The 20,533-nt window shown below is 55.8% G+C and overlaps 1 protein-coding gene across 7 annotated transcripts in view; it reads left to right on the top strand.

Moving 5' to 3' along the window:
- Positions 1–20,533, top strand: part of abcc3 (ATP-binding cassette, sub-family C (CFTR/MRP), member 3) — a 257,211-nt gene that overhangs the window by 174,133 nt on the left and 62,545 nt on the right. For 4 of the 7 annotated variants that reach the window (XR_009507548.1, XR_009507549.1, XM_059948147.1 and 1 more), the window contains one exon: positions 10,661–10,868. Coding sequence is in view for 4 of the 7 variants with exons in the window: in XM_059948147.1 (XP_059804130.1) it covers positions 10,661–10,868 (208 nt within the window). In the remaining 3 variants the exon portion in view is untranslated. Of the gene's footprint in view, positions 1–10,660; positions 10,869–11,645; positions 11,957–20,533 lie in introns of those variants that run through there. The other 3 variants (XM_059948150.1, XM_059948148.1, XM_059948151.1) reach the window with 2 other exon arrangements.

The following is a 20,533-nucleotide window of genomic DNA, read 5'->3' on the forward strand; positions in this document are numbered from 1 at the left end:
GGTGTAGGTGGAGGTGTTGGGCAGTTGATGAGAAGGTGTAGGTGGAGGGATAGGGCAGTTGGTGAGAAGGTGTAGGTGGAGGTGTTGGGCAGTTGATGAGAAGGTGTAGGTGGAGGGATAGGGCAGTTGGTGAGTAGGTGGAGGTGTTGGGCAGTTGATGAGAAGGTGTAGGTGGAGGGGTTGGCCAGTTGATGAGAAGGTGTAGATGGAGGGTTGGCCAGTTGGTGAGAGGGTGTAGGTGGAGGGGTTGGGCATTTGGTGAGAGGTTGTAGGTGGAGGGGTTGGGCAGTTGATGAGGTGTAGGTGGAGGGGTTGGCCAGTTGGTGAGAGGGTGTAGGTGGAGGGGTTGGGCAGTTGAGGAGAGGGTGGAGGGGTTGGGCAGTTGGTGAGAGGGTGTAGGTGGAGGGGTTGGGCAGTTGGTGAGAAGTTGTTGGTGGAGAGGTTGGGCAGTTGATGAGAAGGTGTAGGTGGAGGGTTGGGCAGTTGATGAGAAGGTGTAGGTGGAGGGGTTGGCCAGTTGGTGAGAGGGTGTAGGTGGAGGGGTTGGGCATTTGGTGAGGGGTGTAAGTGGAGGGGTTGGGCAGTTGGTGAGAAGTTGTTGGTGGAGAGGTTGGGCAGTTGATGAGAAGGTGTAGGTGGAGGTGTTGGGCAGTTGATGAGAAGGTGTAGGTGGAGGGATAGGGCAGTTGGTGAGAAGGTGTAGGTGGAGGTGTTGGGCAGTTGATGAGAAGGTGTAGGTGGAGGGATAGGGCAGTTGGTGAGTAGGTGGAGGTGTTGGGCAGTTGATGAGAAGGTGTAGGTGGAGGGGTTGGCCAGTTGATGAGAAGGTGTAGATGGAGGGTTGGCCAGTTGGTGAGAAGGTGTAGGTGGAGAGGTTGGGCAGTTGATGAGAAGGTGTAGGTGGAGGTGTTGGGCAGTTGATGAGAAGGTGTAGGTGGAGGTGTTGGGCAGTTGATGAGAAGGTGTAGGTGGAGGTGTTGGGCAGTTTATGAGAAGGTGTAGGTGGAGGGATAGGGCAGTTGATGAGAAGGTGTAGGTGGAGGTGTTGGGCAGTTGATGAGAAGGTGTAGGTGGAGGGATAGGGCAGTTGATGAGAAGGTGTAGGTGGAGGGGTTGGCCAGTTGATGAGAAGGTGTAGGTGGAGGGGTTGGCCAGTTGATGAGAAGGTGTAGGTGGAGGGTTGGCCAGTTGGTGAGAAGGTGTACGTGGAGGGGTTGGCCAGTTGGTGAGAGGGTGTAGGTGGAGGGGTTGGGCATTTGGTGAGGGGTGTAAGTGGAGGGGTTGGGCAGTTGGTGAGAAGTTGTTGGTGGAGAGGTTGGGCAGTTGATGAGAAGGTGTAGGTGGAGGTGTTGGGCAGTTGATGAGAAGGTGTAGGTGGAGGTGTTGGGCAGTTGATGAGAAGGTGTAGGTGGAGGGATAGGGCAGTTGATGAGAAGGTGTAGGTGGAGGTGTTGGACAGTTGATGAGAAGGTGTAGGTGGAGGGATAGGGCAGTTGGTGAGAAGGTGTAGGTGGAGGTGTTGGGCAGTTGATGAGAAGGTGTAGGTGGAGGTGTTGGGCAGTTGATGAGAAGGTGTAGGTGGAGGGATAGGGCAGTTGATGAGAAGGTGTAGGTGGAGGTGTTGGGCAGTTGGTGAGAAGGTGTAGGTGGAGGTGTTGGGCAGTTGATGAGAAGGTGTAGGTGGAGGGATAGGGCAGTTGATGAGAAGGTGTAGGTGGAGGTGTTGGACAGTTGATGAGAAGGTGTAGGTGGAGGGATAGGGCAGTTGATGAGAAGGTGTAGGTGGAGGTGTTGGGCAGTTGGTGAGAAGGTGTAGGTGGAGGTGTTGGGCAGTTGATGAGAAGGTGTAGGTGGAGGTGTTGGGCAGTTGATGAGAAGGTGTAGGTGGAGGGATAGGGCAGTTGATGAGAAGGTGTAGGTGGAGGGGTTGGCCAGTTGATGAGAAGGTGTAGGTGGAGGGGTTGGCCAGTTGATGAGAAGGTGTAGGTGGAGGGTTGGCCAGTTGGTGAGAAGGTGTAGGTGGAGGGGTTGGCCAGTTGGTGAGAGGGTGTAGGTGGAGGGGTTGGGCATTTGGTGAGGGGTGTAAGTGGAGGGGTTGGGCAGTTGGTGAGAAGTTGTTGGTGGAGAGGTTGGGCAGTTGATGAGAAGGTGTAGGTGGAGGTGTTGGGCAGTTGATGAGAAGGTGTAGGTGGAGGGATAGGGCAGTTGGTGAGAAGGTGTAGGTGGAGGTGTTGGGCAGTTGATGAGAAGGTGTAGGTGGAGGGATAGGGCAGTTGGTGAGTAGGTGGAGAGGTTGGGCAGTTGATGAGAAGGTGTAGGTGGAGGGGTTGGCCAGTTGATGAGAAGGTGTAGATGGAGGGTTGGCCAGTTGGTGAGAAGGTGTAGGTGGAGAGGTTGGGCAGTTGATGAGAAGGTGTAGGTGGAGGTGTTGGGCAGTTGATGAGAAGGTGTAGGTGGAGGTGTTGGGCAGTTGATGAGAAGGTGTAGGTGGAGGTGTTGGGCAGTTGATGAGAAGGTGTAGGTGGAGGGATAGGGCAGTTGATGAGAAGGTGTAGGTGGAGGTGTTGGGCAGTTGATGAGAAGGTGTAGGTGGAGGGATAGGGCAGTTGATGAGAAGGTGTAGGTGGAGGGGTTGGCCAGTTGATGAGAAGGTGTAGGTGGAGGGGTTGGCCAGTTGATGAGAAGGTGTAGGTGGAGGGTTGGCCAGTTGGTGAGAAGGTGTAGGTGGAGGGGTTGGACATTTGGTGAGAGGGTGTAGGTGGAGGGGATGGGCAGTTGATGAGGTGTAGGTGGAGGGATAGGGCAGTTGGTGAGAAGGTGTAGGTGGAGGGGTTGGGCAGTTGATGAGAGGGTGTAGATGGAGGGGTTGGGCAGTTGATGAGAAGGTGTAGGTGGAGGGGTTGGCCAGTTGGTGAGAGGGTGTAGGTGGAGGGGTTGGGCAGTTGGTGAGAAGTTGTTGGTGGAGAGGTTGGGCAGTTGATGAGAAGGTGTAGGTGGAGGGTTGGGCAGTTGATGAGAAGGTGTAGGTGGAGGGGTTGGCCAGTTGGTGAGAGGGTGTAGGTGGAGGGGTTGGGCATTTGGTGAGGGGTGTAAGTGGAGGGGTTGGGCAGTTGGTGAGAAGTTGTTGGTGGAGAGGTTGGGCAGTTGATGAGAAGGTGTAGGTGGAGGTGTTGGGCAGTTGATGAGAAGGTGTAGGTGGAGGGATAGGGCAGTTGGTGAGAATGTGTAGGTGGAGGTGTTGGGCAGTTGATGAGAAGGTGTAGGTGGAGGGATAGGGCAGTTGGTGAGTAGGTGGAGGTGTTGGGCAGTTGATGAGAAGGTGTAGGTGGAGGGGTTGGCCAGTTGATGAGAAGGTGTAGATGGAGGGTTGGCCAGTTGGTGAGAAGGTGTAGGTGGAGAGGTTGGGCAGTTGATGAGAAGGTGTAGGTGGAGGTGTTGGGCAGTTGATGAGAAGGTGTAGGTGGAGGTGTTGGGCAGTTGATGAGAAGGTGTAGGTGGAGGTGTTGGGCAGTTGATGAGAAGGTGTAGGTGGAGGGATAGGGCAGTTGATGAGAAGGTGTAGGTGGAGGTGTTGGGCAGTTGATGAGAAGGTGTAGGTGGAGGGATAGGGCAGTTGATGAGAAGGTGTAGGTGGAGGGGTTGGCCAGTTGATGAGAAGGTGTAGGTGGAGGGGTTGGCCAGTTGATGAGAAGGTGTAGGTGGAGGGTTGGCCAGTTGGTGAGAAGGTGTAGGTGGAGGGGTTGGCCAGTTGGTGAGAGGGTGTAGGTGGAGGGGTTGGGCATTTGGTGAGGGGTGTAAGTGGAGGGGTTGGGCAGTTGGTGAGAAGTTGTTGGTGGAGAGGTTGGGCAGTTGATGAGAAGGTGTAGGTGGAGGGTTGGCCAGTTGATGAGAAGGTGTAGGTGGAGAGGTTGGGCAGTTGATGAGAAGGTGTAGGTGGAGGTGTTGGGCAGTTGATGAGAAGGTGTAGGTGGAGGTGTTGGGCAGTTGATGAGAAGGTGTAGGTGGAGGGGTTGGGCAGTTGATGAGGTGTAGGTGGAGGGGTTGGCCAGTTGGTGAGAGGGTGTAGGTGCAGGGGTTGGGCAGTTGGTGAGAGGGAGTAGGTGGAGGGGTTGGGCAGTTGAGGAGAGGGTGGAGGGGTTGGGCAGTTGATGAGAAGGTGGAGGGGTTGGGCATTTGGTAAGAAGGTGTAGATGAGGGATGGGCATTTGGTGAGAGGGAGTAGGTGGAGGGGTTGGGCAGTTGATGAGAAGGTGGAGGGGTTGGGTAGTTGGTGAGAGGGAGTAGGTGGAGTGGTTGGGCATTTGGTGAGAAGGTGGAGGGGTTGGACATTTGGTGAGAGGGTGTAGGGTGTAGGTGGAGGGATAGGGCAGTTGGTGAGAAGGTGTAGGTGGAGGGGTTGGGCAGTTGATAGGGTGTAGATGGAGGGGTTGGGCAGTTGATGAGAAGGTGTAGGTGGAGGGGTTGGCCAGTTGGTGAGAGGGTGTAGGTGGAGGGGTTGGGCAGTTGGTGAGAAGTTGTTGGTGGAGAGGTTGGGCAGTTGATGAGAAGGTGTAGGTGGAGGGTTGGGCAGTTGATGAGAAGGTGTAGGTGGAGGGGTTGGCCAGTTGGTGAGAGGGTGTAGGTGGAGGGGTTGGGCATTTGGTGAGGGGTGTAAGTGGAGGGGTTGGGCAGTTGGTGAGAAGTTGTTGGTGGAGAGGTTGGGCAGTTGATGAGAAGGTGTAGGTGGAGGTGTTGGGCAGTTGATGAGAAGGTGTAGGTGGAGGGATAGGGCAGTTGGTGAGAAGGTGTAGGTGGAGGTGTTGGGCAGTTGATGAGAAGGTGTAGGTGGAGGGATAGGGCAGTTGGTGAGTAGGTGGAGGTGTTGGGCAGTTGATGAGAAGGTGTAGGTGGAGGGGTTGGCCAGTTGATGAGAAGGTGTAGGTGGAGAGGTTGGGCAGTTGATGAGAAGGTGTAGGTGGAGGTGTTGGGCAGTTGATGAGAAGGTGTAGGTGGAGGTGTTGGGCAGTTGATGAGAAGGTGTAGGTGGAGGTGTTGGGCAGTTTATGAGAAGGTGTAGGTGGAGGGATAGGGCAGTTGATGAGAAGGTGTAGGTGGAGGTGTTGGGCAGTTGATGAGAAGGTGTAGGTGGAGGGATAGGGCAGTTGATGAGAAGGTGTAGGTGGAGGGGTTGGCCAGTTGATGAGAAGGTGTAGGTGGAGGGGTTGGCCAGTTGATGAGAAGGTGTAGGTGGAGGGTTGGCCAGTTGGTGAGAAGGTGTACGTGGAGGGGTTGGCCAGTTGGTGAGAGGGTGTAGGTGGAGGGGTTGGGCATTTGGTGAGGGGTGTAAGTGGAGGGGTTGGGCAGTTGGTGAGAAGTTGTTGGTGGAGAGGTTGGGCAGTTGATGAGAAGGTGTAGGTGGAGGTGTTGGGCAGTTGATGAGAAGGTGTAGGTGGAGGTGTTGGGCAGTTGATGAGAAGGTGTAGGTGGAGGTGTTGGGCAGTTGATGAGAAGGTGTAGGTGGAGGGATAGGGCAGTTGATGAGAAGGTGTAGGTGGAGGTGTTGGACAGTTGATGAGAAGGTGTAGGTGGAGGGATAGGGCAGTTGATGAGAAGGTGTAGGTGGAGGGGTTGGCCAGTTGATGAGAAGGTGTAGGTGGAGGTGTTGGGCAGTTGATGAGAAGGTGTAGGTGGAGGTGTTGGGCAGTTGATGAGAAGGTGTAGGTGGAGGGATAGGGCAGTTGATGAGAAGGTGTAGGTGGAGGGGTTGGCCAGTTGATGAGAAGGTGTAGGTGGAGGGGTTGGCCAGTTGATGAGAAGGTGTAGGTGGAGGGTTGGCCAGTTGGTGAGAAGGTGTAGGTGGAGGGGTTGGCCAGTTGGTGAGAGGGTGTAGGTGGAGGGGTTGGGCATTTGGTGAGGGGTGTAAGTGGAGGGGTTGGGCAGTTGGTGAGAAGTTGTTGGTGGAGAGGTTGGGCAGTTGATGAGAAGGTGTAGGTGGAGGTGTTGGGCAGTTGATGAGAAGGTGTAGGTGGAGGGATAGGGCAGTTGGTGAGAAGGTGTAGGTGGAGGTGTTGGGCAGTTGATGAGAAGGTGTAGGTGGAGGGATAGGGCAGTTGGTGATTAGGTGGAGAGGTTGGGCAGTTGATGAGAAGGTGTAGGTGGAGGGGTTGGCCAGTTGATGAGAAGGTGTAGATGGAGGGTTGGCCAGTTGGTGAGAAGGTGTAGGTGGAGAGGTTGGGCAGTTGATGAGAAGGTGTAGGTGGAGGTGTTGGGCAGTTGATGAGAAGGTGTAGATGGAGGTGTTGGGCAGTTGATGAGAAGGTGTAGGTGGAGGTGTTGGGCAGTTGATGAGAAGGTGTAGGTGGAGGGATAGGGCAGTTGATGAGAAGGTGTAGGTGGAGGTGTTGGGCAGTTGATGAGAAGGTGTAGGTGGAGGGATAGGGCAGTTGATGAGAAGGTGTAGGTGGAGGGGTTGGCCAGTTGATGAGAAGGTGTAGGTGGAGGGGTTGGCCAGTTGATGAGAAGGTGTAGGTGGAGGGTTGGCCAGTTGGTGAGAAGGTGTAGGTGGAGGGGTTGGACATTTGGTGAGAGGGTGTAGGTGGAGGGGATGGGCAGTTGATGAGGTGTAGGTGGAGGGATAGGGCAGTTGGTGAGAAGGTGTAGGTGGAGGGGTTGGGCAGTTGATGAGAGGGTGTAGATGGAGGGGTTGGGCAGTTGATGAGAAGGTGTAGGTGGAGGGGTTGGCCAGTTGGTGAGAGGGTGTAGGTGGAGGGGTTGGGCAGTTGGTGAGAAGTTGTTGGTGGAGAGGTTGGGCAGTTGATGAGAAGGTGTAGGTGGAGGGTTGGGCAGTTGATGAGAAGGTGTAGGTGGAGGGGTTGGCCAGTTGGTGAGAGGGTGTAGGTGGAGGGGTTGGGCATTTGGTGAGGGGTGTAAGTGGAGGGGTTGGGCAGTTGGTGAGAAGTTGTTGGTGGAGAGGTTGGGCAGTTGATGAGAAGGTGTAGGTGGAGGTGTTGGGCAGTTGATGAGAAGGTGTAGGTGGAGGGATAGGGCAGTTGGTGAGAATGTGTAGGTGGAGGTGTTGGGCAGTTGATGAGAAGGTGTAGGTGGAGGGATAGGGCAGTTGGTGAGTAGGTGGAGGTGTTGGGCAGTTGATGAGAAGGTGTAGGTGGAGGGGTTGGCCAGTTGATGAGAAGGTGTAGATGGAGGGTTGGCCAGTTGGTGAGAAGGTGTAGGTGGAGAGGTTGGGCAGTTGATGAGAAGGTGTAGGTGGAGGTGTTGGGCAGTTGATGAGAAGGTGTAGGTGGAGGTGTTGGGCAGTTGATGAGAAGGTGTAGGTGGAGGTGTTGGGCAGTTGATGAGAAGGTGTAGGTGGAGGGATAGGGCAGTTGATGAGAAGGTGTAGGTGGAGGTGTTGGGCAGTTGATGAGAAGGTGTAGGTGGAGGGATAGGGCAGTTGATGAGAAGGTGTAGGTGGAGGGGTTGGCCAGTTGATGAGAAGGTGTAGGTGGAGGGGTTGGCCAGTTGATGAGAAGGTGTAGGTGGAGGGTTGGCCAGTTGGTGAGAAGGTGTAGGTGGAGGGGTTGGCCAGTTGGTGAGAGGGTGTAGGTGGAGGGGTTGGGCATTTGGTGAGGGGTGTAAGTGGAGGGGTTGGGCAGTTGGTGAGAAGTTGTTGGTGGAGAGGTTGGGCAGTTGATGAGAAGGTGTAGGTGGAGGGTTGGCCAGTTGATGAGAAGGTGTAGGTGGAGAGGTTGGGCAGTTGATGAGAAGGTGTAGGTGGAGGTGTTGGGCAGTTGATGAGAAGGTGTAGGTGGAGGTGTTGGGCAGTTGATGAGAAGGTGTAGGTGGAGGGGTTGGGCAGTTGATGAGGTGTAGGTGGAGGGGTTGGCCAGTTGGTGAGAGGGTGTAGGTGCAGGGGTTGGGCAGTTGGTGAGAGGGAGTAGGTGGAGGGGTTGGGCAGTTGAGGAGAGGGTGGAGGGGTTGGGCAGTTGATGAGAAGGTGGAGGGGTTGGGCATTTGGTAAGAAGGTGTAGATGAGGGATGGGCATTTGGTGAGAGGGAGTAGGTGGAGGGGTTGGGCAGTTGATGAGAAGGTGGAGGGGTTGGGTAGTTGGTGAGAGGGAGTAGGTGGAGTGGTTGGGCATTTGGTGAGAAGGTGGAGGGGTTGGACATTTGGTGAGAGGGTGTAGGTGGAGGGGATGGGCAGTTGATGAGGTGTAGGTGGAGGGATAGGGCAGTTGGTGAGAAGGTGTAGGTGGAGGGGTTGGGCAGTTGATGAGAGGGTGTAGATGGAGGGGTTGGGCAGTTGATGAGAAGGTGTAGGTGGAGGGGTTGGCCAGTTGGTGAGAGGGTGTAGGTGGAGGGGTTGGGCAGTTGGTGAGAAGTTGTTGGTGGAGAGGTTGGGCAGTTGATGAGAAGGTGTAGGTGGAGGGTTGGGCAGTTGATGAGAAGGTGTAGGTGGAGGGGTTGGCCAGTTGGTGAGAGGGTGTAGGTGGAGGGGTTGGGCATTTGGTGAGGGGTGTAAGTGGAGGGGTTGGGCAGTTGGTGAGAAGTTGTTGGTGGAGAGGTTGGGCAGTTGATGAGAAGGTGTAGGTGGAGGGATAGGGCAGTTGGTGAGAAGGTGTAGGTGGAGGTGTTGGGCAGTTGATGAGAAGGTGTAGGTGGAGGGATAGGGCAGTTGGTGAGTAGGTGGAGGTGTTGGGCAGTTGATGAGAAGGTGTAGGTGGAGGGGTTGGCCAGTTGATGAGAAGGTGTAGATGGAGGGTTGGCCAGTTGGTGAGAAGGTGTAGGTGGAGAGGTTGGGCAGTTGATGAGAAGGTGTAGGTGGAGGTGTTGGGCAGTTGATGAGAAGGTGTAGGTGGAGGTGTTGGGCAGTTGATGAGAAGGTGTAGGTGGAGGTGTTGGGCAGTTGATGAGAAGGTGTAGGTGGAGGGATAGGGCAGTTGATGAGAAGGTGTAGGTGGAGGGGTTGGCCAGTTGATGAGAAGGTGTAGGTGGAGGGGTTGGCCAGTTGATGAGAAGGTGTAGGTGGAGGGTTGGCCAGTTGGTGAGAAGGTGTAGGTGGAGGGGTTGGCCAGTTGGTGAGAGGGTGTAGGTGGAGGGGTTGGGCATTTGGTGAGGGGTGTAAGTGGAGGGGTTGGGCAGTTGGTGAGAAGTTGTTGGTGGAGAGGTTGGGCAGTTGATGAGAAGGTGTAGGTGGAGGGTTGGCCAGTTGATGAGAAGGTGTAGGTGGAGAGGTTGGGCAGTTGATGAGAAGGTGTAGGTGGAGGTGTTGGGCAGTTGATGAGAAGGTGTAGGTGGAGGTGTTGGGCAGTTGATGAGAAGGTGTAGGTGGAGGTGTTGGGCAGTTGATGAGAAGGTGTAGGTGGAGGGGTTGGGCAGTTGATGAGGTGTAGGTGGAGGGGTTGGCCAGTTGGTGAGAGGGTGTAGGTGCAGGGGTTGGGCAGTTGGTGAGAGGGAGTAGGTGGAGGGGTTGGGCAGTTGAGGAGAGGGTGGAGGGGTTGGGCAGTTGATGAGAAGGTGGAGGGGTTGGGCATTTGGTAAGAAGGTGTAGATGAGGGATGGGCATTTGGTGAGAGGGAGTAGGTGGAGGGGTTGGGCAGTTGATGAGAAGGTGGAGGGGTTGGGCAGTTGATGAGAAGGTGGAGGGGTTGGGCATTTGGTGAGAGGGTGTAGGTGGAGGGTTCGGCAGTTGATGAGAGGGTGTAGGTGGAGGGGCAGGGCAGTTGGTGAGAGGGTGTAGGTGGAGGGGTTGGGCAGTTGGTGAGAGGGTGTAGGTGGAGGGGTTGGGCAGTTGGTGAGGTGTAGGTGGAGGGGTTGGGCAGTTGGTGAGGTGTAGGTGGAGGGGGTTGGCCAGTTGATGAGAAGGTGTAGGTGGAGGGGTTGGCCACTTGATGCGAAGGTGTAGGTGGAGGGGTTGGGCAGTTAGTGAGGTGTAGGTGGAGGGGTAGGGCAGTTGGTGAGAGGTTGTAGGTGGAGGGGTTGGGCAGTTGGTGAGGTGTAGGTGCAGGGGTTGGGCAGTTGGTGAGAGGGTGTAGGTGGAGGGGTTGGGTAGTTGGTGAGAGGGTGTAGGTGGAGGGGTTGGGTAGTTGGTGAGAGGGTGCAGATGGGGGGGTTGGCCAGTTGGTGAGAGGGTGTAGGTGGAGGGGTTGGGTAGTTGGTGAGAGGGTGTAGATGGAGGGGTTGGCCAGTTGGTGAGAGGGTGTAGATGGAGGGGTTGGCCAGTTGGTGAGAGGGTGTAGGTGGAGGGGTTGGGTAGTTGGTGAGAGGGTGTAGATGGAGGGGTTGGCCAGTTGGTGAGAAGGTGTAGGTGGAGGGGTTGGCCAGTTGGTGAGAAGGTGTAGGTGGAGGGGTTGGGCATTTGGTGAGGGGTGTAGGTGGAGGGGTTGGGCAATTGATGAGAAGGTGTAGGTTGAGGGGTTGGCCATTGCCACGTTGGGCCTTCAGTATGGGGGCTGAGACCAAACGACAGCATGACGTTCTGTCTCCACAGCACTGATCTGGGACATTCAGCCCCCTAATGTATGCTAGCCCACTCTCCCCAGGCAGTGAGCCCTGTACTGAGTTTGGAGATGGGACTTCTGGACCAAATGCTTGCTGGCACTGAACTGTGGAACTGCTAGTGGCAGTGGGTCTCTGCCATGGGAGGAAGCTGGTCTCAAAGTATGACACTGGGCTCTGGTTTCAGGTGAAGCTGGTGGTGTTCTGGCAGTACCTGAAGGCCGTTGGCTCCTGGAGCTCCCTGCTTATTTGCCTGTTGTACTGCTGCCAGAATGCCGCGGCGATTGGCGCCAACTTCTGGCTCAGTGACTGGGCCAACGACGCTGGCAACAACAGGACCACCGACACAACCCGCCTGCGGGTGGGGGTGTATGCAGCTCTCGGCCTAACACAGGGTAAGGCTCTAAACTCCCCTCTGAGCTCAGGGGCAGTGGGTGGGGGGTGAAACTGGACAGACTGGCTGTGATTACAGGACCAGCGATGAACAGGGAATGTGTTCTGGGCTCCAGCCGTGCCCTTGTACCAGAACTGGGGAGATGATAGTGGCCCTGCAGGTCTCAGTACTCCTGCTCCTGACATCTGCAGGTCCCTTCCAACATTCTGAACAAGTCAGTTAGAGGCACCCCCTCAGGCTAACCCCTGGAGTGCTGGGTACTGAGCCCAGCAATCTGCCTGAGGGAGAAGATGATGGTGAGGGCTGCTGTTGGGAGTTGGACTGGTGGGTACAGGATAAGGAGAGGAATGTGTCCAATCAGAACCTCGGGTAGGTCCCAGAGCAGAACCTCAACCCTTCTGATCACTGAGCTCCCTCAACAGCCCACTCTGCTATACCTCCCTCACTGATCTGGTGAATGTATGTTGATTGGTGTTAGTGGCGAGGGGCCACCGGGCAATGGTGGGGGAGTGGAGAGCAAGGGTGTGAGAGATTTGCGTTTCTCTGAGTTCCCACGAGAGAATCTGCTTGTGGAGGGCAGGTTCAATGATTGGCTTGGCGTGTGGGGGTGGTGTTGCTGTGCCTGGACTGCTGGAAAGTTGGGGGTGGTGTTGCTGTGTTGCCCTGGATCGTCAGGAGGGTGCTTGGTGCTTGGTGCCCAGGCTGCGGGAGGTCGGGATGTGGCGCTCAGTCCATGTGCTAACCGTCACTCTGGAATTGCATTGTGTTTCCACCACAGGGTTGCTAGTAATGATCGCCTCCTTCACACTGATGGTCAGAGGCCTGGGTGCTGCTCGGCAGCTCCACTCACGGCTCTTGGACAACAAGTTACACACACCTCAGGCATTCTATGACACCACACCAATCGGGCGCATCATCAATCGCTTTGGCAAGGACATTAACGTGATTGACGAAGTGATCCCAATCACATTCCAGATGTTCCTCGCAACATTCTTCATCTCCCTGTCCACCATGATAGTAATAATGGTCAGCACACCGTGGTTCACTATAATCATAGTGCCACTGGTCCTGGTGTACATTTTCGTTCAGGTACCTTCCAAACCACCTCTCCATCTTCACACAGCAATCTCTGCCGTAGCAAACGATTGCGGACTCTGCCAGAATACAGCCCACTGCTGCCATCTTAGTGACCAAAGGTTCCCAGTTGACTCCCAGACCTGGGAACACAGGAGCTGGGTTCATGTCAGTGGGGATACAGTCAGTGACACAGGGCACTGGGGTGAGGGGTCACTGAGGGACAGTGTGAGGGAGCTGGGTTAATGTTGGGACAGTCAGTGACACGGCACTAGGGAAGAAGGGTCACTGAGGGACGGTGTGATGGAGCTGTATTAATGTCAGTGGGGATACAGTCAGTGACACAGGGCACTGGGGTGAGGGGTCACTGAGGGATGGTGTGAGGGAGCTGGGTTAACGTTGGGATAGTCAGTGACACAGGGCACTGGGGGAAGAGGGGTCAATGAGGGACGGTATGAGGGAGCAGGGTTAATGTCAGTGGGGATAGAGAGTGACACGGCACTGGAGTAAGGGATCATTGTGGACAATTTGTGGGAGCTGGATTAACGTCAGTGGGGATACAGTCAGTGACTGTGCTGGGGAGAGGGGTCACTGAGGGACAGTGTGAGAGAGCTGGGTTAAGATCAGTGGGGTAGACAGTGATACATGGTGCTGGGGGAGAGGTCTCTGAGGGAATGTCTTGTCAATCCATGCAGTTGTTCTGTATCTGTTTCCATCATTGTATCCCTCCACAGTGAAACTCCAATCACTCATGGTTCCATCGTCCACCACCTCTCATTCTCAGGAGAGGCTCCAGAGGAGGGTCATGAGAATGATCCTGGCAATGAAAGGGTTAATGTATGAGGAGCATTTGATGTCTCTGTGCGTGTACTCATTGTTTAGAAGAATGAGGGGGATTTCATTGAAACCTATTGAATGTTGAAAGACTTCGATTGAGTGGAAGTTTCCTATAGTGGGGGAGTTGAGGACCGGAGAGCATGGCATCAGAATAGAGGGATGCCTCTTTAGAACAGAAAAGAGGAGGAATTTCTTTAGTCAGACAGTGGTGAATCTGTGAAATACATTACTACAGACCAGTAGGGAGACCAAGTTAGTGGGTATATTTAAAGCAGAGGATGATAGGTTCTTGATTAGTCAGAGCATCAAAGATTATGGGGAAAAGCAGGAGAATGGGGTTGAGAGGATTAATAAATCAGCCATGATGGAATGGCACAGTAGACTTGATGGGCTGAATGGCCTAATTCTGATTCTACGGCTTGTTGTATTATGGAATTTTTTTTCCAGGGCGGAAGTGGCTAATATAAAGGTCATAATTTTAAGATGACTGGAGGAAAGTAAAGGGACAGCTGTCACACATAGGTATTTTACACAGAATGGTGGTGCGTGGAATGCCCTGCAATGGTTACTAGCTGAGGTAGAAACGTTAGGGACATTTAAGAGGCTGTTAGATAGGTGAATGGTTCAGTTCCGGTGGTTCGGGGGGGGGGGGAGTGTAGATGTGACTGTTGGTTCAGTTCCGGTGGTTCGGGGGGGGAGTGTAGATGTGACTGTTGGTTCAGTTCCGGTGGTTCGGGGGGGGAGTGTAGATGTGACTGTTGGTTTAGTTCCGGTGGTTCGGGGGGGGAGTGTAGATGTGGCTGTTGGTTCAGTTCCGGTGGTTTGGTGGGGGAGTGTAGATGTGGCTGTTGGTTCAGTTCCGGTGGTTCGGGGGGGGGGGGGAGTGTAGATGTGACTGTTGGTTCAGTTCCGGTGGTTTGGTGGGGGAGTGTAGATGTGACTGTTGGTTCAGTTCCGGTGGTTCGGTGGGAGCGGGGAGTGTAGATGTGACTGTTGGTTCAGTTCCAGTGGTTCGGGGGGTGGGGGAGTGTAGATGTGACTGTTGGTTCAGTTCCGTGGTTCAGGGGGGAGTGTAGATGTGACTGTTGGTTCAGTTCCGGTGGTTCGGGGTGGGGGGGGAGTGTAGATGTGACTGTTGGTTCAGTTCCGGTGGTTCGGGGGGGGGGGGGAGTGTAGATGTGACTGTTGGTTCAGTTCCGGTGGTTCGGGGGGGGAGTGTAGATGTGACTGTTGGTTCAGTTCCGGTGGTTCGGTGGGAGCGGGGAGTGTAGATGTGACTGTTGGTTCAGTTCCGGTGGTTTGGTGGGGGAGTGTAGGTGTGGCTGTTGGTTCAGTTCCGGTGGTTCGGGGGGGAGTGTAGATGTGACTGTTGGTTCAGTTCCGGTGGTTTGGTGGGGGAGTGTAGATGTGGCTGTTGGTTCAGTTCCGGTGGTTCGGGGGGGGAGTGTAGATGTGGCTGTTGGTTCAGTTCCAGTGGTTTGGTGGGGGGGGGAGTGTAGGTGTGACTGTTGGTTCAGTTCCAGTGGTTCGGGGGGGGGGGAGTGTAGGTGTGACTGTTGGTTCAGTTCCAGTGGTTCGGGGGGGGGAGTGTAGGTGTGACTGTTGGTTCAGTTCCAGTGGTTCGGGGGGGGGGAGTGTAGATGTGACTGTTAGTTCAGTTCCGGTGGTTCGGGGGGGGAGTGTAGATGTGGCTGTTGGTTCAGTTCCGGTGGTTTGGTGGGGGAGTGTAGATGTGACTGTTGATTCAGTTCCGGTGGTTCGGGGGGGGGAGTGTAGATGTGGCTGTTGGTTCAGTTCCGGAGGTTCGGTGGGGGGGGAGTGTAGATGTGACTGTTGTTTCAGTTCCGGTGGTTCGGGGGGGGGGAGTGTAGATGTGACTGTTGGTTCAGTTCCGGTGGTTCGGTGGGGGGGGTGTAGATGTGACTGTTGGTTCAGTTCCAGTGGTTCGGGGAGGGAGTGTAGATGTGGCTGTTGGTTCAGTTCCGGTGGTTCGGGGGGGGAGTGTAGATGTGACTGTTGGTTCAGTTCCGGTGGTTCGGGGGGGGAGTGTAGATGTGACTGTTGGTTCAGTTCCGGTGGTTTGGGGGGGGAGTGTAGATGTGACTGTTGGTTCAGTTCCGGTGGTTCGGTGGGGGGGGTGTAGATGTGACTGTTGGTTCTGTTCCGGTGGTTCGGGGGGGGGGGGGGAATGTAGATGTGACTGTTGGTTCAGTTCCGGTGGTTCGGGGGGGGAGTGTAGATGTGACTATTGGTTCAGTTCCGGTGGTTCGAGGGGGGAGTGTAGATGTGACTGTTGGTTCAGTTCCGGTGGTTCGGTGGGGGGGGTGTAGATGTGACTGTTGGTTCTGTTCCGGTGGTTCGGGGGGGGGGGGGGAATGTAGATGTGACTGTTGGTTCAGTTCCGGTGGTTCGGGGGGGGAGTGTAGATGTGACTATTGGTTCAGTTCCGGTGGTTCGAGGGGGGAGTGTAGATGTGACTGTTGGTTCAGTTCCGGTGGTTTGGTGGGGGAGTGTAGGTGTGGCTGTTGGTTCAGTTCCGGTGGTTCGGGGGGGAGTGTAGATGTGACTGTTGGTTCAGTTCCGGTGGTTTGGTGGGGGAGTGTAGATGTGGCTGTTGGTTCAGTTCCGGTGGTTCGGGGGGGGAGTGTAGATGTGGCTGTTGGTTCAGTTCCAGTGGTTTGGTGGGGGGGGGAGTGTAGGTGTGACTGTTGGTTCAGTTCCAGTGGTTCGGGGGGGGGGAGTGTAGGTGTGACTGTTGGTTCAGTTCCAGTGGTTCGGGGGGGGGAGTGTAGGTGTGACTGTTGGTTCAGTTCCAGTGGTTCGGGGGGGGGGAGTGTAGATGTGACTGTTAGTTCAGTTCCGGTGGTTCGGGGGGGGAGTGTAGATGTGGCTGTTGGTTCAGTTCCGGTGGTTTGGTGGGGGAGTGTAGATGTGACTGTTGATTCAGTTCCGGTGGTTCGGGGGGGGGAGTGTAGATGTGGCTGTTGATTCAGTTCCGGAGGTTCGGTGGGGGGGGAGTGTAGATGTGACTGTTGTTTCAGTTCCGGTGGTTCGGGGGGGGGGAGTGTAGATGTGAATGTTGGTTCAGTTCCGGTGGTTCGGTGGGGGGGGTGTAGATGTGACTGTTGGTTCAGTTCCAGTGGTTCGGGGAGGGAGTGTAGATGTGGCTGTTGGTTCAGTTCCGGTGGTTCGGGGGGGGAGTGTAGATGTGACTGTTGGTTCAGTTCCGGTGGTTCGGGGGGGGAGTGTAGATGTGACTGTTGGTTCAGTTCCGGTGGTTTGGGGGGGGAGTGTAGATGTGACTGTTGGTTCAGTTCCGGTGGTTCGGTGGGGGGGGTGTAGATGTGACTGTTGGTTCTGTTCCGGTGGTTCGGGGGGGGGGGGGGAATGTAGATGTGACTGTTGGTTCAGTTCCGGTGGTTCGGGGGGGGAGTGTAGATGTGACTATTGGTTCAGTTCCGGTGGTTCGAGGGGGGAGTGTAGATGTGATTGTTGGTTCAGTTCCGGTGGTTCGGGGGGTGGGGAGTGTAGATGTGATTGTTGGTTCAGTTCCGGTGGTTCGGGGGGGGGGGAATGTAGATGTGACTGTTGGTTGAGTTCCAGTGGTTCGGGGGGGGGAGTGTAGATGTGACTGTTGTTTCAGTTCCGGTGGTTCGGGGGGGGGACTGTAGATGTGACTGTTGGTTCAGTTCCGGTGGTTCGGTGGGGGGGGGCAGTGTAGATGTGACTGTTGGTTCAGTTCCGGTGGTTCGGGGGGGAGTGTAGATGTGACTGTTGGTTCAGTTCCGGTGGTTCGGGGGGGGGGGGGAGTGTAGATGTGACTGTTGGTTCAGTTCCGGTGGTTCGGGGGGGGAGTGTAGATGTGACTGTTGGTTCAATTCCGGTGGTTCGGGGGGGGAGTGTAGATGTGACTGTTGGTTTAGTTCCGGTGGTTCGGGGGGGGAGTGTAGATGTGGCTGTTGGTTCAGTTCCGGTGGTTTGGTGGGGGAGTGTAGATGTGACTGTTGGTTCAGTTCCGGTGGTTCGGGGGGGGGGAGTGTAGATGTGACTGTTGGTTCAGTTCCAGTGGTTTGGTGGGGGGGTGTAGATGTGACTGTTGGTTCAGTTCCGGTGGTTCGGTGGGGGGGTGTAGATGTGGCTGCTGGTTCAGTTCCGGTGGTTAGGGGGGGGGAGTGTAGATGTGACTGTTGGTTCAGTTCCGGTGGTTCGGGGGTGGGGGGGGGGAATGTAGATGTGACTGTTGGTTCAGTTCCGGTGGTTCGGGGAGGGAGTGTAGATGTGACTGTTGGTTCAGTTCCAGTGGTTCGGGGGGGGAGTGTAGATGTGACTGTTGGTTCAGTTCCAGTGGTTCGGGGGGGGAGTGTAGATGTGACTGTTGGTTCAGTTCCGGTGGTTCGGGGGGGGGAGTGTAGATGTGGCTGTTGGTTCAGTTCCAGTGGTTCGGGGGGGGGGGGGGGGAGTGTAGATGTGGCTGTTGGTTCAGTTCCGGTGGTTCGGGGGGGGGGAATGTAGATGTGACTATTGGTTCAGTTCCGGTGGTTCGGCGGGGGAGTGTAGATGTGATTGTTGGTTCAGTTCCAGTGGTTCGGGGGGGAGTGTAGATGTGACTGTTGGTTCAGTTCCAGTGGTTCGGGGGGGGGGAGTGTAGATGTGACTGTTGGTTCAGTTCCGGTGGTTCGGGGGGGGGGAGTGTAGATGTGGCTGTTGGTTCAGTTCCAGTGGTTTGGTGGGGGAGTGTAGATGTGACTGTTGGTTCAGTTCCGGTGGTTCGGTGGGGGAGTGTAGATGTGACTGTTGGTTCAGTTCCGGTGGTTCGGGGTGGGGGGGGAGTGTAGATGTGACTGTTGGTTCAGTTCCGGTGGTTCGGGGGGGGGGGGAGTGTAGATGTGACTGTTGGTTCAGTTCCGGTGGTTCGGGGGGGGAGTGTAGATGTGACTGTTGGTTCAGTTCCGGTGGTTCGGTGGGAGCGGGGGAGTGTAGATGTGACTGTTGGTTCAGTTCCGGTGGTTCGGGGGGGGGGAGTGTAGATGTGACTGTTGGTTCAGTTCCAGTGGTTTGGTGGGGGAGTGTAGATGTGACTGTTGGTTCAGTACCAGTGGTTCGGGGGGGGGGGAGTGTAGATGTGGCTATTGGTTCAGTTCCGGTGATTCGGGGGGGGCGGGGAGTGTAGATGTGACTGTTGGTTCAGTTCCGGTGGTTTGGTGGGGGAGTGTAGATGTGACTGTTGGTTCAGTTCCAGTGGTTTGGTGGGGGAGTGTAGATGTGACTGTTGGTTCAGTACCAGTGGTTTGGGGGGGGGGAGTGTAGATGTGGCTGTTGGTTCAGTTCCGGTGGTTCGGGGGGGGGGGAGTGTAGATGTGACTGTTGGTTCAGTTCCGGTGGTTCGGGGGGGGGGGGAGTGTAGATGTGACTGTTGGTTCAGTTCCGGTGGTTCGGGGGGGGGGAGTGTAGATGTGACTGTTGGTTCAGTTCCGGTGGTTCGGGGGGGGGGAGTGTAGATGTGACTGTTGGTTCAGTTCCGGTGGTTTGGTGGGGGAGTGTAGGTGTGGCTGTTGGTTCAGTTCCGGTGGTTCGGGGGGGAGTGTAGATGTGACTGTTGGTTCAGTTCCGGTGGTTCGGGGGGGAGTGTAGATGTGACTATTGGTTCAGTTCCGGTGGTTCGGGGGGGGAGTGTAGATGTGATTGTTGGTTCAGTTCCAGTGGTTCGGGGGGGAGTGTAGATGTGACTGTTGGTTCAGTTCCAGTGGTTCGGGGGTGGGGAGTGTAGATGTGACTGTTGGTTCAGTTCCGGTGGTTCGGGGGGGGGGAGTGTAGATGTGGCTGTTGGTTCAGTTCCAGTGGTTTGGTGGGGGAGTGTAGATGTGACTGTTGGTTCAGTTCCGGTGGTTCGGTGGGGGAGTGTAGATGTGACTGTTGGTTCAGTTCCGGTGATTCGGGGTGGGGGGGGAGTGTAGATGTGACTGTTGGTTCAGTTCCGGTGGTTCGGGGGGGGGGGGGGAGTGTAGATGTGACTGTTGGTTCAGTTCCGGTGGTTCGGGGGGGGGAGTGTAGATGTGACTGTTGGTTCAGTTCCGGTGGTTCGGTGGGAGCGGGGAGTGTAGATGTGACTGTTGGTTCAGTTCCGGTGGTTCGGTGGGGGAGTGTAGATGTGACTGTTGGTTCAGTTCCGGTGGTTCGGGGTGGGGGGGGAGTGTAGATGTGACTGTTGGTTCAGTTCCGGTGGTTCGGGGGGGGGGGGGAGTGTAAATGTGACTGTTGGTTCAGTTCCGGTGGTTCGGGGGGGGAGTGTAGATGTGACTGTTGGTTCAGTTCCGGTGGTTCGGTGGGAGCGGGGAGTGTAGATGTGACTGTTGGTTCAGTTCCGGTGGTTCGGGGGGGGGGGAGTGTAGATGTGACTGTTGGTTCAGTTCCAGTGGTTTGGTGGGGGAGTGTAGATGTGACTGTTGGTTCAGTACCAGTGGTTCGGGGGGGGGAGTGTAGATGTTCCTGTTGGTTCAGTTCCGGTGGTTCGGGGGGGGGGGAGTGTAGATGTGACTGTTGGTTCAGTTCCGGTGGTTTGGTGGGGGAGTGTAGATGTGACTGTTGGTTCAGTTCCAGTGGTTTGGTGGGGGAGTGTAGATGTGACTGTTGGTTCAGTACCAGTGGTTTGGGGGGGGGGAGTGTAGATGTGGCTGTTGGTTCAGTTCCGGTGGTTCGGGGGGGGGGAGTGTAGATGTGACTGTTGGTTCAGTTCCGGTGGTTCGGGGGGGGGGGGAGTGTAGATGTGACTGTTGGTTCAGTTCCGGTGGTTCGGGGGGGGGGGAGTGTAGATGTGACTGTTGGTTCAGTTCCGGTGGTTCGGGGGGGGGGGAGTGTAGATGTGACTGTTGGTTCAGTTCCGGTGGTTCGGGGTGGGGGGGGAGTGTAGATGTGACTGTTGGTTCAGTTCCGGTGGTTCGGGGGGGGGGGGGAGTGTAGATGTGACTGTTGGTTCAGTTCCGGTGGTTCGGGGGGGGAGTGTAGATGTGACTGTTGGTTCAGTTCCGGTGGTTCGGTGGGAGCGGGGAGTGTAGATGTGACTGTTGGTTCAGTTCCGGTGGTTCGGTGGGTGAGTGTAGATGTGACTGTTGGTTCAGTTCCGGTGGTTCGGGGTGGGGGGGGAGTGTAGATGTGACTGTTGGTTCAGTTCTGGTGGTTCGGGGGGGGGGGAGTGTAGATGTGACTGTTGGTTCAGTTCCGGTGGTTCGGGGGGGGAGTGTAGATGTGACTGTTGGTTCAGTTCCGGTGGTTCGGTGGGGGAGTGTAGATGTGACTGTTGGTTCAGTTCCGGTGGTTCGGGGTGGGGGGGGGAGCGTAGATGTGACTGTTGGTTCAGTTCCGGTGGTTCGGGGGGGGGGAGTGTAGCTGTGACTGTTGGTTCAGTTCTGGTGGTTCGGGGGGGGAGTGTAGATGTGACTGTTGGTTCAGTTCCGGTGGTTCGGTGGGAGCGGGGAGTGTAGATGTGACTGTTGGTTCAGTTCCGGTGGTTCGGGGGGGGGGGAGTGTAGATGTGACTGTTGGTTCAGTTCCAGTGGTTTGGTGGGGGAGTGTAGATGTGACTGTTGGTTCAGTTCCGGTGGTTTGGTGGGGGAGTGTAGATGTGGCTGTTGGTTCAGTTCCGGTGGTTCGGGGGGGGAGTGTAGATGTGGCTGTTGGTTCAGTTCCAGTGGTTTGGTGGGGGGGGGAGTGTAGGTGTGACTGTTGGTTCAGTTCCAGTGGTTCGGGAGGGGGAGTGTA

The sequence above is a fragment of the Hypanus sabinus genome, chromosome 23 (assembly GCF_030144855.1).
Source record: "Hypanus sabinus isolate sHypSab1 chromosome 23, sHypSab1.hap1, whole genome shotgun sequence".
Lineage (NCBI taxonomy): Eukaryota > Metazoa > Chordata > Chondrichthyes > Myliobatiformes > Dasyatidae > Hypanus > Hypanus sabinus.